At 38.4% G+C, this 17,054-nt stretch overlaps 1 protein-coding gene across 26 annotated transcripts in view; it reads right to left on the bottom strand.

Moving 5' to 3' along the window:
* Positions 1–17,054, bottom strand: part of LOC113098631 (collagen alpha-1(XXV) chain-like) — a 564,810-nt gene that overhangs the window by 291,626 nt on the left and 256,130 nt on the right. For 14 of the 26 annotated variants that reach the window (XR_003289116.1, XR_003289115.1, XM_026263668.1 and 11 more), the window contains exons 5-6: positions 13,755–13,846; positions 11,982–12,000 (exon numbers count right to left, since the gene is read on the bottom strand). The exons of 3 other annotated variants lie outside the window; for them this stretch is intronic. Coding sequence is in view for 21 of the 23 variants with exons in the window: in XM_026263668.1 (XP_026119453.1) it covers positions 11,982–12,000; positions 13,755–13,846 (111 nt within the window). In the remaining 2 variants the exon portion in view is untranslated. Of the gene's footprint in view, positions 1–11,973; positions 12,001–13,754; positions 13,847–17,054 lie in introns of all 26 variants that reach the window. 9 more of the 26 variants (XM_026263666.1, XM_026263674.1, XM_026263672.1 and 6 more) reach the window with 2 other exon arrangements.

Genomic DNA, 17,054 nt, shown 5'->3' with positions numbered 1-17,054 from the left:
GGTCCTATAATTGACAGAATTTAGCAGTAAGAAATTACTCGTCATCCAGTTTTTTATATCGACTATGCATTCCATTAGTTTTTCAAATTGGTGCGTTTCACCGGGCCGCGAAGAAATATAGAGCAGAGTATCATCAGCATAACAGTGAAAGCTAACACCATGTTCCCTGATGATATCTCCATACGAACCGATAGCGGTCATATAAGTACGATTTAAACCATGCTAATGCACTTCCACTGATGCCAACAAAGTGTCCAAGTCTATGCAAAAGAATGTTGTGGTCAATTGTGTCAAACGCAGCACTAAGATCCAATAAAACTAATAGAGAGATACACCCACGATCAGATGATAAGAGCAGATCATTTGTAACTCTAAAGAGAGCAGTCTCAGTACTATGATACGGTCTAAATCCTGACTGGAAATCCTCACATATACAATTTTTCTCTAAGAAGGAATATAATTGTGAGGATACCACCTTTTCTAGTATCTTGGACAGAAAAGGGAGATTCGAGATTGGTCTATAATTAACTAGTTCTTTGGGGTCAAGTTGTGGTTTTTTGATGAGTGGCTTAATAACAGCCAGTTCGAAGGTTTTGGGGACATATCCTAATGACAATGAAGAATTAATAATAGTCAGAAGAGGATCTATGACTTCTGGAAGCACCTCTTTTAGGAGTTTAGATGGTACAGGGTCTAACATACATGTTGTTGGTTTAGATGGTTTAACAAGTTTATACAATTCTTCCTCTCCTATAGTAGAGAATGAGTGGAACTGTTCCTCAGGGGGCCTATAGTGCACTGTCTGATGTGATACTGTAGCTGACAGCTGAATGGTTGCAATTGTATCTCTAATAGTATCAATTTTAGAAGTAAAAATAAAAGAAGTAAAAGTAAAAATAAAGTCATTACTGCTGTGGTGTTGGGAAATGTCAACACTTGTTGAGGCTTTATTTTTCGTTACTTTAGCCACTGTATTGAATAAATACCTGAGGTTATGTTTGTTTTCTTCTTAAAGAGAAGAAAAGTAATCGGATCTAGCAGTTTTTAATGCTTTTCTGTAGGATAGGTTACTTTCCCGCCAAGCAATACGAAATACCTCTAGTTTTGTTTTCCTCCAGCTGCGCTCCATTTTTCGGGCTGCTCTCTTTAGGGTGCGAGTATGCTCATTATACCATGGTGTCAAACTATTTTCCTTAACCTTCCTTAAGCGCAACTTTATTTAAAGTGCTAGAAAAAAGAGAGTCCATAGTTTTTGTTACATCTTCATGTTCTTCTGAGGTTTTGGATATGCTAAGGAATTTGGATACATCAGGAAGATAACTTAAAAAGCAGTCTTTTGTGGTAGAAGTGATGGTTCTTCCATACTTGTAACAAGAAGTAGAATTTACAATTTTGGCTATATGAAGTTTGCACAGAACTAAATAATGATCTGAGATATCATCACTTGGCTGAATAATTTCAACACTGTCAAAATCAATTCCATGTGACAGTATTAAATCTAGAGTATAATTTCGACAATGAGTAGGTCCTGAAACGTGTTGTCTAACACCAATAGTTCAGAATGTCTATTATGCTGATCCCTATGAATCTTTTTCATTATCAACATGGATATTAAAGTCACCCACTATTAAAACTTTATCTGCAGCCAGAACTAACTTGGATGTAAAATCACCAAATTCTTTAATAAAGTCTGTATGGTGCCCTGGTGGCCTGTATACAGTAGCCAGTACAAACATAACAGGTAATTTATCATTAACATTTGTTTCTTTGGATAATGTTAAATGAAGTACCATTGCTTCAAACGAGTTATACTTGAAGCCTGCCCTCTGAGAAATCCTGAAAACGTTGTTATAAATTGAAACAACACTTCCACCTTTGCCTTTTATACGCGGCTCATGTTTATAACAGTAATCTTGGGGGGTGGACTCATTTAAAATAATGTAATCATCAGGTTTTAGCCAGGTTTCTGTCAAACAGAGTACATCTATATTATGATCAGTGATCATATTATTTACAAAAAGTGTTTTCGTAGAAAGGGATCTGATATTCAATAAGCCAAGCTTTATCATTTGTTTCTCCATATTGCTTCTGTTTTTTATTTGTTGAACCTCAATTAAATTGTTAATCTTAACTTGGTTTGAACGTTTTTTGTATTTTCTAGTTCGGGGAACAGACAGAGTATCTATAGTGTGATATCTAGGTGAAAAAGTCTTTATGTGATGAGAATTAATTGACCTCTGTGACATGAGGCAGCTAGCAGACGGTCGGTTTAGCCAGTCTGTCTGCTTTCTGACCTGGGCCCCAGTTAGTCATATAAGCTCTTGTTCTGTCCAGGCTGGACTATTGCAATGCCCTCTTGGCAGGTCTTCCAGCCAATTTTCTCTAACCTTTACAATTAATTAAGAACGCGGCAGCAACATAAATTTTTAATGAGCCAAAAAGAATACACGTCACACCTCTGTTTATCAATTTGCACTGGCTTCCAATAGCTGCTCGCATAAAATTCAAGGCATTGATGTTTGCCTACAAAACTACCACTGGCTCTGCACCTATTTACCTAAATTCGTTAATTCAGACTTATGTGCCCTCTAGAAGCTTGCGTTCTGCAAGTGAGCGTCACTTGATTGTACCATCCCAAAGAAGCACAAAGTCACTTTTACGGACTTTTAAATTAAATGTTCCCTTCTGGTGGAATGAACTCCCCAACTCAATCCGAATAGCTGAGTCCTTAGCCATCTTCAAGAATCGGCTTAAAACACATCTCTTCCATCTTTATTTGACCCTCTAACTTTAACACTCACTATTCTAATTCTATTCTTTAAAAAATCTAACTACCTTTCTAATCTTTTTGTATTCTATTTTCTTTTCATTATGCAATTGTATATGTATGTGTGTGTGTATGTGTAAAGACCTCTAACTAGCTTGCTCTATTCTTTTATTTTTTTTTATTCTATCTGTTTTCTTTTTATTTATTATATTAGTTAAAATCCCATGCTACGTGTACTGTGTTAACCTAACTGAGACTTGTTATAGCACTTATATATCATTGCTCTTTCTGTTGTATTTGATTGCTTTCACTGTCTTCATCTGTAAGTCGCTTTGGATAAAAGCGTCTGCTAAATGAATAAATGTAATGTAAATGTATAAACACTAAGACTATTTTCCATATTTCTAGAGAGAAAAGTGGTGCCACCCCAGGAGGGATGAAGACCATCTCTTTTCAACGGGTCAGGTCTGCCCCAAAAGCTCGTCCAATTGTCTATGAAACCTATGTTATTCTGTGGGCACCACTTAGACATCCAGCCATTGAGTGATGACAATCTGCTATGCATCTCGTCACCACGGTAAGCAGGGAGGGGACCAGAGCATATTCTCTCTCATACTCAAATTAAGCATTAACAACAATTTCTACAGACAGCAGAGATAGACCGAGAGCGTCTACCTCAGCAGCAGCAACAAATCTTGCCTTCCCACATCTCTAATGCGTATTTTGATCTTTAACATAAGGCCTTTCCTATTTCTGAAACAAAATAAATGCTTAAGGTTGATTCAACATTATTCTCAATGAAACACACACAACATAAACAATGCTACAATGACAAAGTCGCTTATTTTAAACAAAACTTTTATGAACAGAAACAAATACTGTACCCGCTAATGCTAATTAGCAGAGGTGTCAAGTAAGGAGTACAAATTCTGTTACCTTACTTAAGTAGAAATTTGGGGTATCTATACTTTACTTGAGTAATTATTTTTCAGCCGACTTTTTATTTCTACTCCTTACATTTTCACGCAAGTATCTGTACTTTCTACACTTTACATTTTAAAAATAGCTTCGTTACTGCAATTTCATTTCGGCTTGTTTTCATTCCAGCTTGACATCATTATGACACAAATCACATCACACTCCGGCAAGGACATAGCCAGTTTTGGGTTCGTTTATCAAAAAATATATTTCTTAAAAGTAGGGTTGGGTATGGAACCGGTATCCGATCGCCTCAGAGTCAATCCCTTTATATTTCATATGAAACCGGCCTCAGACCGGTCTCCTCCCTGTCTTTCAGCATGCTATTCAATCCGCAGACCACGGCGGAGCAGCGCTAGCGCACTTAAACACAAACAGAGGACACAAGGTATGTGTTTATCGATAGATTGTTAGAATATCCGTATCTGTGCAGTTCTTTGTCATAAATACAGTTTACAAAAGGTCACGAGGGAGCAGTCGATTTCTCATCTACTTTAAAGTTTTCGCTTGTCAAGGCTCATCACACCACACCGCTGTTTCCTCCAGAGAAAATCTAGCCCTTAACACATGAATGAACACATACTTTAATTACACTTATTTAAATATGATTAAATTAAGTAACGTATATGTACTTTATACATACACTACTGTGCAAAAGTCTTAGGCACGTTTTAAATTATTTATATATTTTGCTGTAGTGTGTCAGTATAAAATATAAGTTTACATGTCCAAACATTCATTTTGCCCTTGACAGACTCCTTGTGCATTCAAAATCGCACTAGATTATTATTAAAATTAATTGCAAACTGATATTTCCTACTGACACACTACAGCAAAAGATATAAATAACTGGCTTAAAACACTTTTTTGGGGTGAAAATACTAATGTGCCTAAGGCTTTTGCACAGTACTGTATTTTAAAAACGACATTGTTGCTAAGAATGACCATACAGTAATTCACAGAACTGATTAAAGACAGTGACAGACAGCACTCGTCTTAACTAAATATCAGGGAGATTGACAGAGATACAGAAGAAACATTATGTGTCGTTTTGTATTTGTCACGCTGTCAGTCTCTGTTTTCCTGGGAGTTCCGTAGTGAGCTCACTTCTCCTTAGGCACTTCACCATAGGCACTATTAATTCCTCTAGTCTGGTCCTGTCTTCACAGTAATTGCACTCCAATTAATCGCACAGGTGCAGGAAATCCTTTGTCATTAGTGTCCCTATAAATACCTGTCTTTACCTGTTGTTTGTATGGAGTCCTTACCCTTCGTGTACCTATGTTCTCATCTCCCGAGACTTCCCCTTGCCTTCTCGTTCTTCCGAGTTCCCGTTCCATCCGGTTTCCTATTTTGTTTTGTTTGTCACTTTGGACTGTTTGTTTTTGAATTACCCTTTTTGTTATTAAAATCATACTTGCGATTGGATCTACCCTCTCCTTGTGTTTTCTTAACACACACCGTCACAGAAGGACTCCATCCCCAACAGATCCAGCGGTATGTCTTTTCATGTCTCCTCACCAACCAGCATGGTGGAGCGGAGGGAAAAATATTTAAAGTTGACCTCCTTCCACCAAGAGGTGCCACAGCACAAGATGGCCGTCAGCCCAGCGTCACAACACGTCATGGCTGCTGAGCCAGCGCCTCAGCACAAGATGGCCGCCAGCCCAGTGCAACAGCACAAGATGACCGCCAGCCCAGCGCCACAGCACAAGATGGCCGCCAGCCAAGCGCCACAGCACAAGATGGCCGCCAGCCCAGCGCCACAGCACAAGATGGCCCCCAGCTCAGGGCCACAGCACAAGATGCACAAGAGGCGGTGCCCGAGGCCGTTCCCGAGGCGGTGCCCGATGCTGTTCCGGAGGCCGAGGCGGTGCCCTATGCCATTCCCGATGCTGTTCCGGAGGTCGAGGCGGTGCCCAATGCTGTTTCTGGGTGCCGAGGTGGTGCCCCATGCCGAGGCAGTGTCCAGTTGCTGTTCCGGAGGCCGAGGCGGTGCCCGAGGCCGTTCCCGATGCGGTGCCCCATGCCAATCCCAATGCGGTTCTGGAGGCCGAGGCGGTGCCCGAGGCCGTTCCCGATGCGGTGACCGAGGCGGTGCCCGAGGCCGTTCCAGAGGCGGTGCCCGAAGCCGAGGCGCCTCACGTCTCCACAGGCAGTCCAGAGTCAAGTCAGATTACTGTTGACCTTCCCAAGTCAAGTCAGGTGCCCATTGACTTTCCAGAGTTGAGTCAGTTCCCGGTTGACCCTCTAGAGTCGAGTCAGGTGTTCATGGACCCTCCAGAGTCAGGGTTAGTCACCGTCGACCTTCCAGAGTCAGGGTTAGTTACCGTTGACCCTCCAGAGTCAGGGCTGATTCCTGTTGACCATCCAGAGTCGAGTCATGTTCCAGTTGTTCCTCTTGAATCAAGTCAGATTTCCGTTGACCCTCGAGAGTCAGGGCTAGTTCCTGTTGACCTTCCTGAGTCGAGTCAGGTTCCAGTGAACTCTCCAGGGTCGAGTCAGGTTCCAGCGAACTCTCCAGGCAATTGGCCGGTGGCCATCTTCGGCAGTGGTGCTGGGCTGGCGGCCATCTTGCATCGTGATGCTGGGCTGGCGGCCATCTTGTGCTGTGGCGCTGGGCTGGCGGCCATCTTGCATTGTGGAGCTAGGCTGGTGACCACCTTGTGCTGTGGCGCTGGGTTGGTGGCCATCTTGGGCAGTGGCGCTGGACTGATGACCACCTTGTGCTGTGACGCTGGACTGGCAGACTTCTTGTGCAGTGGCGCTGGGCTCTCGGCCATCCCACCGGAAGGGACAGGAGTGGCTAGGGATGGGTACCGAAACCCGGTATTAAAATGGCCCCGTATGTATGTATATATATGTGTGTGTGTGTATATATATATATATATATATATATATATATATATATATATATATATATATATATATATATGTGTGTGTGTGTGTGTGTGTGTGTGTGTGTATATATATATATATATATATATATATATGTGTGTGTGTGTGTGTGTGTGTATATATATATATATATATATATATATATATATATATATATGTGTGTGTGTGTGTGTGTGTGTGTGTGTGTATATATATATATATATATATATATATATATATATATATATATATATATATATATAGATATATATATATATGTGTGTGTATATATATATCTATATATATATATATATATACACACATATATATATATATATATATATATATGTCAATCATTTACATAAATATATATGTCAATCATTTACATAAAAGTTTTAGAGCATTTACATTTATCAAGTAGAATTTTTCAAGTTTGTTGGAACATAAATGTAAACTTAAATATACATTTAAATAAATACAATTTTAGAAATAAAAATCAATTAAACTGAAAAATATAAAAAAATAAATATATAAAAAATAAATAACAGTGGTGCTGCAAAGACACTAGCAACTAGCAACATTTGTGTTTGGTATAAATGACACAGAACATCTAAAGTGCATTCTAATTTCGAACTTACATCGCAGTTTGTTCATTATTAAAATAAAGTAGAGTCAACCAAACATTTAAAAAGTTACACTGGTCAGTTTAAATACACCCTATACCGGTCCTCTCTGCTGTTATGCAAAGGACGTTTTTGCTCATGTGAAGAGGAGGATTTTTTCCGTCTAGTTTACATTAAAAAAAAAAATTATAGTTTAACATTCAGATACATTGCGAATATGGAAACATTTGGATATGTGCAGAACGAGACGTGAGCAATAACCTCCAAATACATCTAGTCAAACCCGCGCTCGCTCGTCCTCGTATGGACTTAGTGCACATGGCATAATATCTTCTTTTTAACATAATAATAAGGACTTCTCATCTCCCAGTCTGCTGTGAAGAAGTGAGCAGTTTTCGTCACAGAGCTCTCCGTCCCCCTGGACGTCCACCCGTCTGTCGTCAGCGCAACAGAGGATGCTCGGGATAGTTCATCCACAACTTTTTTCTTCTCCTGTTCATAAAGATCTGGCACTATCTTTTCACTCTAACCTCTTTCCTTCATCATTATATCTGACAGGGAAGCCAAAATGTGCGGGGCGTTCAAGCTCCTCCGCTCGGCATTATCACTGAGTGTGGACTGAACATGCGCCACTTTTTTTTTTTTTTTTTTTTTCATAAATCAATCCGCGGGTCACGCGTATGCCGAACTGAAGATATTGATCTGAACGGATCACGGATCAATGATGATCCGTTGCACCACTACTATAGCAACAACGAGCACCACGAAACCATTTAAAGAGGCGCATTCAGCGGTCTCCTTGACAGAAAACATTCAGCAAAGTAAAATGATCTCAAACGTATGGCGCGCTCTCTTCATTTTATCAAACGATCATAATCACATTTATTCATTTTACAGTCCTGCTACTAGCATTTTATTAATACTAAAACCCCTTTAATTCAGGTGAGAAAGCTTTTTTTCCAAGTGGCTTTTGCACATAATAATAATACCGCTGCAGGCGCATTTTGCAACATTAAGGTTATTACTTGATCGTTAATCTAAACGACGATCGATCATGGAAATTATCAAATATTGACATCCCTAAATACAAATGAGTTGGATGGAAAACTGGTTATTGGCTGCATCAAACCATGCTTCCGAACACATGTGATTCACCGTTCTGGGCAGCTCCAGGACAGCTGTCTCTCCGAGTGCGGTGCTGTCTGTGAGCGGGGTAACGGAGCCCTCAATCACGCTGCAGTGTTTGTAAGAGCTGCCAACTTCTCCACCCCATTTACAGAGTGAAATTCTCTGACTACCTTTATCTCGCATGTCTGTTGTTGAATCTTCCAAAAGTTTTGGCTCGGGGTGCTTCACATGCAGTGGCTGCAGCAGCACTTTCCACCGCACCAATAACACGGGGCTGCCCGCCGACGTGCCTGACTTTAAATCGGCGCTACTAAACACGGATATCGGCCGATGCCGATATATAAAAAAATGACAAATATCGGCCCGATATATCGGCCGAGCGATATATCGGTCGACCTCTAGTCTGGTGCAGTCTTAACAACCTGGAGCTGAACACGCTCAAAACAGTGGAGATGATTGTGGACTTTAGGAGAAACCCCCTGCACTTTCCCCACTCACCATCATGAACAGCACTGTGGCTGCAGTGGAGTCATTCAGATTCCTGGGAACCACCATCTCTCATGACCTGAAGTGGGACAATCACATTGACTCCATTGTGAAAAAGGCCCAACAAAGGTTGTACTTCCTTCGCCAGCTGAGGAAGTTTAACCTGCCACAGGAGCTGCTGAAACAGTTCTACTCAGCCGTCATTGAGTCTGTACTGTGTACCTCAATAACTGTCTGGTTTGGTTCAGCAACAAAATCAGACATCAGAAGACTACAGAGAACTGTTCGGACTGCCGAAAGGATTATTGGTGCTCCTCTGCCCACCCTTCAAGAACTGTATACATCCAGAGTGAGGAAAAGGGCTCAGAAAATCACTCTGGGTCCCTCACATCCAAGTCACCCCATCTTTGAACGTTTGCCATCTGGCTGGTGCCTCAAAGCCGCAAATAACAGAACAGCAAGGCACAAGAATAGTTTCTTCCCCCAGGCAATCTACCTCATGAACAGTTAAATGTTCCCCACTTATGCTTATGCAAAAATGTGCAATACCCTTATATATATTTGTTACCCCTCCATCCTAGTACATCCCTGCATCTTATTAAATCCTATTCCATTATCATTTATAGCACATATTGTTTATACACTCATTTATTTGTGTATTATTATTATTTTTTTTTTTTGTCTGTGTTGTTGTCTCTGTGTACTGGAAGCCTATGTCACTAAAACAAATTCTTTGTATGCGCAAGCAAACTTGGCAATAAAGCTCTTTCTGATTCTGATTCTGATTATGAACTTGCAAGCACGATGTCAGACACTGTAATATGCTCTGGTCCCCTCCTTGCTTACCGTGGTGACGAGATGCATAGCAGATTGTCATCACTCAATGGCTGGATGTGTAAGTGGTGCCCACAGAATAACATAGGTTTCATAGACAATTGGACGAGCTTTAGGGGCAGACCTGACCTGTTGAAAAGAGATGGTCTTCATCCCTCCTGGGGTGGCACAACTCTTCTCTCTAGAAATATGGCAAATAGTCTTGGTGTTTATACTTGACTAACTGGGGCCCAGGTTTGGAAGCAGACAGACTGGCTAAACCAACCATCTGCTAGCTGCCTCACGTCACAGAGGTCAGCTAATTCTCAGCACATAGAGACTATTTCACCTAGATATCACACTATAGAGACTGTGTCTGTTCCCCGAACTAGAAAATACAAAAAAGTCCACACCAAGTTAAGATTAACAATTTATTTAAATTTCAAGGTTCATGCAATATGGATAAACAAAAGGATAAAGCTTGGCTTATTGAATATCAGATCCCTTTCTACGAAAACACTTTTTGTAAATAATATGATCACTGATAATAATATAGATGTGTTCTGTTTGACAGAAACCTGGCTAAAACCTGATGATTACATTATTTTAAATGAGTCCACCCCCCAAGCTTAATGTTATAAACATGAGCCGCGTCTAAAAGGCAAAGGGGGAGGTGTTGCTTCAATTTCTAACAACGTTTTCAGGATTTCTCAGAGGGCAGGCTTCAAGTATAACTCGTTTGAAGTAATAGTGCTTCAAATAATATTATCCAGAGAAACAAATGTAAAGATAAAGTTTTAATAGTTGGTGAAATTATAATCTAGGTTTAATACTGTCACATGGAATTGATGTTGATAGTGTTGAAATTATGCAGCCAAGTGACGATATCTCAGATCATTATTTAGTTTTGTGCAAACTTCATATAGCCAAAATTGTAAATTCTATTTCTTGTTACAAGTATGGTAGAACCATCCCTTCTATCACAAAAGACTGCTTTTTAAGTCATCTTCCTGATGTATCCAAATTCCTTAGCATATCCAAAACCTCAGAACAACTTGATGATGTAACAAAAACTATGGACTCTCTCTTTTCTAGCACTTTAAATACAGTTACTTCTTTACGCTTAAGGAAGGTTAAGGAAAACAGTTTGACACCATGGTATAATGAACATACTCGCACCCTAAAGAGAGCAGCCGAAAAATGGAGCGCAGCTGGAGGAAAACAAAACTAGAGGTATTTCGTATTGCTTGGTGGGAAAGTAACCTATCCTACAGAAAAAAAAACATTAAAAACTGCTAGATCTGATTACTTTTCTTCTCTTTAAGAAGAAAACAAACATAACCCCAGGTATTTATTCAATACAGTGGCTAAATTAACGAAAAATAAAGCCTCAACAAGTGTTGATATTTCCCAACACCAAAGCAGTAATGACTTTATTAAGAACTACTTTACTTCTAAAATCGATACTATTAGAGATAAAATTGCAACCATTCAGCCATCAGCTACAGTATCAGACAGTGCACTATAGACCCCCGAGGAACAGGTTCACTCATTCTCTACTATAGGAGAGGAAGAATTGTATAAACCTGTTAAATCATCTAAACCAACAACATGTATGTTAGACTCTATACCATCTAAGCTCCTAAAAGAGGTGCTTCCAGAAGTCATAGATCCTCTTCTGACTATTATAAATTCCTCATTGTCATTAGGATATGTCCCAAAAACCTTCAAACTGGCTGTTATTAAACCTCTCAGCTTCCAGAAGAGATCAGATGTGCTAAAACACTATTAACATTTAAAGTCATTACTGCTTCGGTGTTGGGACTTAAAACTCATCTGTTTAGCTGTGCATTTATTGAATGAGCACTGTGCAATGTCCGAACTGATTGCACTATATTTTCACTGTTTTTTTTATTTATTTTATTTTATGTAAAATCATTTTCTAACTGTTTTAAATTCATTTTAAATAAGTAAAAATTTTTCATAATTTTAAAAGTTTTAAAATTGCTCGCTTTAGTCTTGTTATTATTTTTCTTCATTATTATTTTACTTTCTTTTATGTAAAGCACTTTGAATTACCATTGTGTACGAAATGTGCTATATAAATAAACTTGGCTTGCCTTACCTTGTTTCTTTATTTAAATAAAAAAAAAACTGTCCTCTGCCCTGACATTCCACTATCTCTTTAAAAAACATAACAACTGTTATTGAGGGATATTCAATATTTCTGCAGCTGTAAAAATGGGATTAATGCATGGTTGCATATATTGTTAATGTAAGAAGTGTTGAAAAGACTCTTACCTTGTCACCTTTTGGGCCAGGTGGACCCTAATTGAGAGAGAGAGAGAGAGGGAGAGAGAGAGAGAAAGAGAGAGAGAGAGAGAGAGAGAGAGTAAATGTTTGCTCCATAAAACATAGTAGTATTAATACTACAAATAGTAATTTAGAACTGTTATTATTATATAATATTCCAATAAATTTTATTCAATTAATTCAAATGATATAATTCTAATGAGAAAACATAACAAGTAAATGTTTTGTATTTTAAGTAGTGGGTCATTCCATGTAATAGAGAACTCCTCAGTTTTTTTTTTTTTTTTTTTTTGAAGAAAGACAAATACTGTACAAATACAAAATACAATTACATTTCCAATCCTCTCATGATACCTGGAATTAGTGTTACAAGTACCAAAGGCACATATTTATTTATTTATTTAATTTAATATATATATATTTTTTTTTTTGACAACATCAAACTAATGCGAGCTTCTAATCCTCCAACATTTCTTTCTGGCACTGAAACTTAGAGATGTTCTGTTTCTTGTGCAACTGATGCTTGACTGCCATTGGCTCAACTGCATTCAGGGGGACGGGCTTACTCATAGATCAATTCCAGACTGGCCAATGCATCCTTAGTCTCCTTGCCTCATAAATACCTCATAAATGTTATGCAAATCTCTCTTTTCTGTGCAATATCACTTGGGATTTCTCAGCCCCTTTTGTTTGGGCTCTGCAAAAAACTTTTTGAATGTGCCTAGTTTTCTACATTCTTCATATTTTAATCTGCACTGAAAGAGGAGATGGGAAAGGATTCCACAACCAAAACAGGGCGTCAACTTTGCTCTGCTATGGTTGACAGCTTATTTATATTTCCAACCTTTACATCACTTTATATCTAAAGAGCATCTTTGGCTGCAGTTTCCATTGAAATGGCAATTTCTACTTCTCGGCTACAGGTCTGGCTCATGATGAATTCCACATACTAAACATATTGTAACAACTAGCAGTTGTTCTATTAACGTGTGCTGACTAGAGCTAAGCTAGACAGTTTTTTACATCTATCGGCTAGCAGGATGCTAGCCTCGATACGTCGCAGCTTACTTTCGCTAGCGGGCAGAGTGAGCACTCACGTCCCATACACTGCACAACCGTGAGCATCTCTGTGAGCAGAGTTATTAACAAACCAGCCAAAAGGAGGCAATATTGTCTGTTACTCTTTAATTCTGAAGTCATTATTCAAACTTACACAGACAAGGCCATATCACAGATCACACCTTCTACACATCTCTCTCCATGACGGTGACAGTCGCCCTTTTATATAACATGGCAGTAAATGAACCCAAATCAACTCAGATTAACTTGGACATGAACACACATAACATTACTAACACAAGAACTCAACCATCTTGCTTAAATAACCCATAATTGAACGCTAAACAAATACCCATAATGCACCTTGCTTGCCAATGCTGACTTCCGGGTCATTTCAATATGCACAGCATGTCATTTAACATGTCCCCAAATTGGCAATGCTTGTTAACTTCAAGCAGAGATCTACACTGTGACCAAAATGCGACCTTTTGAAATGCCATTGCGCCCCAATTTTTTATGGGGTCGCAAATGTATCACTGATTATTTTTATGCCTACTTATGTGTTATGCTATGATTTAATATGAGCATTTATTAAAACAAAAATGTGTATTTTAAGAATACGTTTTATCACATGCTCCGAGCATTCAACACATCAAGTTGGCTTCAGCCCCGCGGTGTGGGAAAGCTGAACTGAGCATCTGGTTACTCACACGCTCTGTTCGGTGCGCACGAGAGAGTTACTGTCTCGCGGACAGTAACACTGAACCGAGCTCTCCTTCAGGACGTTTGCGTCCTCCTGCACCTGAACGAACAAATACAAATCGCAGTTTAAATAAACAGAAAAAAAAGAGCGAAAAGCGTATGAGCTCAATTCAGCAACGTGGTGTTCTGGTGTTCAGGGCGCAAGCAGAGACACGTCTCAAAGTCTTCTTGCTTTTGTACTGACAACAAATACATACAAAATATGTCAAAATTCCCGTCTTGGAAAGTGTGTTCGAAAAAGTCTGTGGTTATGTCTTAAGTGAAAGTAAAGAGTTGAGCAAGAAATTGGATGCGTCTCTTAAATTGACTGCACCTAATTTAATAGCTCTGCTGTCTGTGTTTTTAATGTATGAAAATGAAAGTAAATCACTCACTGCTCTTGACTGAATTACTCGTTTTAACAAGAATTTATCCAAAGTTAATCCAAAAATCAGATAGAATCGATTGTATTGTTTTACTAGTGGGTGCAGGACACTAGTTCATTTATGTAAGTGAGTATGGCAAAATACACTGATCTGTGAAATATTATACCCAACAATTCTTCATACTGTAGACTACCAGTGAAATTGATTAAAAAATAATAATAATAATAATTAGGGACCTGACCATTTTTTGCTTAAGTGTTTCTTTCTTTAATTGCTAATGCAACCTTTTCACACCACAGAACATCACACTGTTCAACAAAGTATGAATAGTTGATAAATATTGTCATACTGACAGTTGTCTGAAATTTTGGTTGATTCCATTAAATATATCAAAGTTATCTGACATTATCAAGATGAATTTGATCCGACACAGTTTAACCCTGAGTTCTTGTCATATTGTCATATTTTATTACCAATTTCTAAACTACAGCAAATAAACTGTGATAATGTGAGAAATGTTGAAGGTGTCTGACTCTGAATACATTTTGGTTTGATTGTGTATTTTATTTTACAGTGAAGACTATGCAGTGCTATTTTAAATTAACAAAAACAAACTTAAAACATGTAAACATTGTGTAAATAGCACAAATAAATAAATAGAATGAACATACTGTACAAATTAAACAATTTTAAACAGGGCCGGGCCCACTATACAACCTGCACCGGGACCCCTCTAACCCCAGCTATAAGACGGAGCAATGCACTGTGTGTACTGTAAGAAATAGAACAAGGCATGTGGTTTAAAAGATGGCAAGTAAAATAAAAAGCAAATCTGTATGCAATACAGTTTCATTGTTGTTCATTATTCTCCAGTAATTACTATACTATAAATAATTTGTGCAACCAAATCATGTTTTGCGCCAGTAACTGAAAAAGTTAGTAGCACAAGTGCAACCAGTGGAAAAGTTAGTGTAGTTCCCTGTTAAAGTCAACCACAAATTTGAAAATGGCCTCTCCCTTACACTGATTTTGTTTAAAGAATTGGAAACTTTTAGCAATCAATAATGGTTTAGGTCAGTGCTTTAAGTGGCCCAAAATAGGTGCCGGTACTCTATTATAACCTATATATATTAGTGCTGTCAATCGATTAAAAAAAATTAACTAATTAATCGCACAATTTTTTAAAATTAATCGCGATTAATCGCAATTAAAAGTATGTAAATGTAAAATGTAAATAATTAATGTAAACTCAAGACAAAGAAACTATTTAAATTCAAAATATGATTGTTTATTGGAATTTTTGTTTAACTTGTAACACAGATTTTCTCATGTAAACAACATACCTGCAATAAACCATCAATATCCTCCAAATTAACTGTTGGCTTGAAAGCCATATTTATTACAGAAATAAAAACACAGGCATGTAAGTACCATTTGAATTTCAAAACAATCAATGCCAATAAAAAACAAAAATGATTTCCATGTTGAATTCTAAGTGGACTGCAAAAAAATTCCAAAGTATAGTCATTGCCAGTGCTTTAAGTGGGCCGGTACGCACCGGTACTCAGTACCGCCACTTCCAAATATAGCTCTTGAGCGTACCGCCACCTCTCTTGCGCCCAGAACGTGCTTGTAGCGTACCGGTACGCTCATTTGGACATCTGTTTTAATAGAGGTTTTAATCTTTTACCTGCACTGCCGATTTTCAGAGCGCCCTTCACAATGCAAGCTTCCTAATTCATCCCACCCAGAGCAGAAACTACATTACCCATTCACCCTTAAGTTATACAAGTGAATAGCGCATGTGTCGCTTTTCCCACTGTTAAGTGTCAACAACTCAACGTGGCCGGAGAAGGTGTGTGAAACTCGTTGTGAGTTATACTAAAGCAAAATCTTGAGTAGTTATTGTCTGATAAACATTAAAAACTGTCTGCGGAGGTTGAGTTGTCCTGCAGCCCCCGCTGGCTGCTCATTGGCTGCAGCATCTTTTTTCTAAGTTCTAAAAAAATACCGTAGACGGCAAGGCACAAATTTAGATATTCATTTATCTAATTAATCTATAGCCTATGCACAAAGACAATATGATCTTTCTGTCCCCTTTTTGTTTTAAAGCTTGATGAAGAGAGAGAGCGCAAGTTGCTGCAGCTGAGGAGGACAGTGATGCACGCGTACAGGAGAGATTGACAGTTCATGGCACTGTGTACAAAAAATACTCCGCTACACAATTATTTCGTTATTTTCGTTTAAGCTTATTAACGTTAGCGTTACAGAAAGGTCTGATTTACGCACTGTTACAGTCATTGTTTTTTTTATATTTTTTTTAAACAATGACATTTGAGTTCATGATTTTAATGTTGCTGTTTCTTGTGGCAGACTAAATGAAGAGTAATGTTTCTTGTGGCAGACTGAAGAGTAATCCGGCAGAGTTTTATACTGAAACTTTCCGTCTAAAAGTCCTTCCTTGGTCTTAACCATATTTCTTTGCACGTTGAACACACATAGGCCACAACTGGAAATAAAAAAAACTGCAACCGCGTTAATTGCGTTTTTTTTTTTTTACGCGTTAAATATTTCAAATTAATCAAATGCGTTAACGCGCTAATTTTGACAGCACTAATATATATATATATATATATATATATATATATATATATATATATATATATATAGCGTAAGGGGGGTGTCTGCGGTCTTGGGTGACGGGATGGGGGGCTTATGATATTAGATCTTATGATATTAGGGCTTATTGTATTTTATCATATTAGCCTATGATAAAAGATAATGAATTTCAAACCTTAACTTAACACATTTTTATTCAAAGATCAACCATCTGTCATTAGTCTTTAGTCTGCCACAAGAAACAACAACATTAAAATCATGAAC

This window comes from Carassius auratus, unplaced genomic scaffold (genome assembly GCF_003368295.1).
Source record: "Carassius auratus strain Wakin unplaced genomic scaffold, ASM336829v1 scaf_tig00216597, whole genome shotgun sequence".
In the NCBI taxonomy this organism is placed as follows: Eukaryota; Metazoa; Chordata; class Actinopteri; order Cypriniformes; family Cyprinidae; genus Carassius; species Carassius auratus.
The sequence above is the reverse complement of the archived record's forward strand: the minus strand, read 5'-3'. Positions and strand labels throughout refer to the sequence as shown.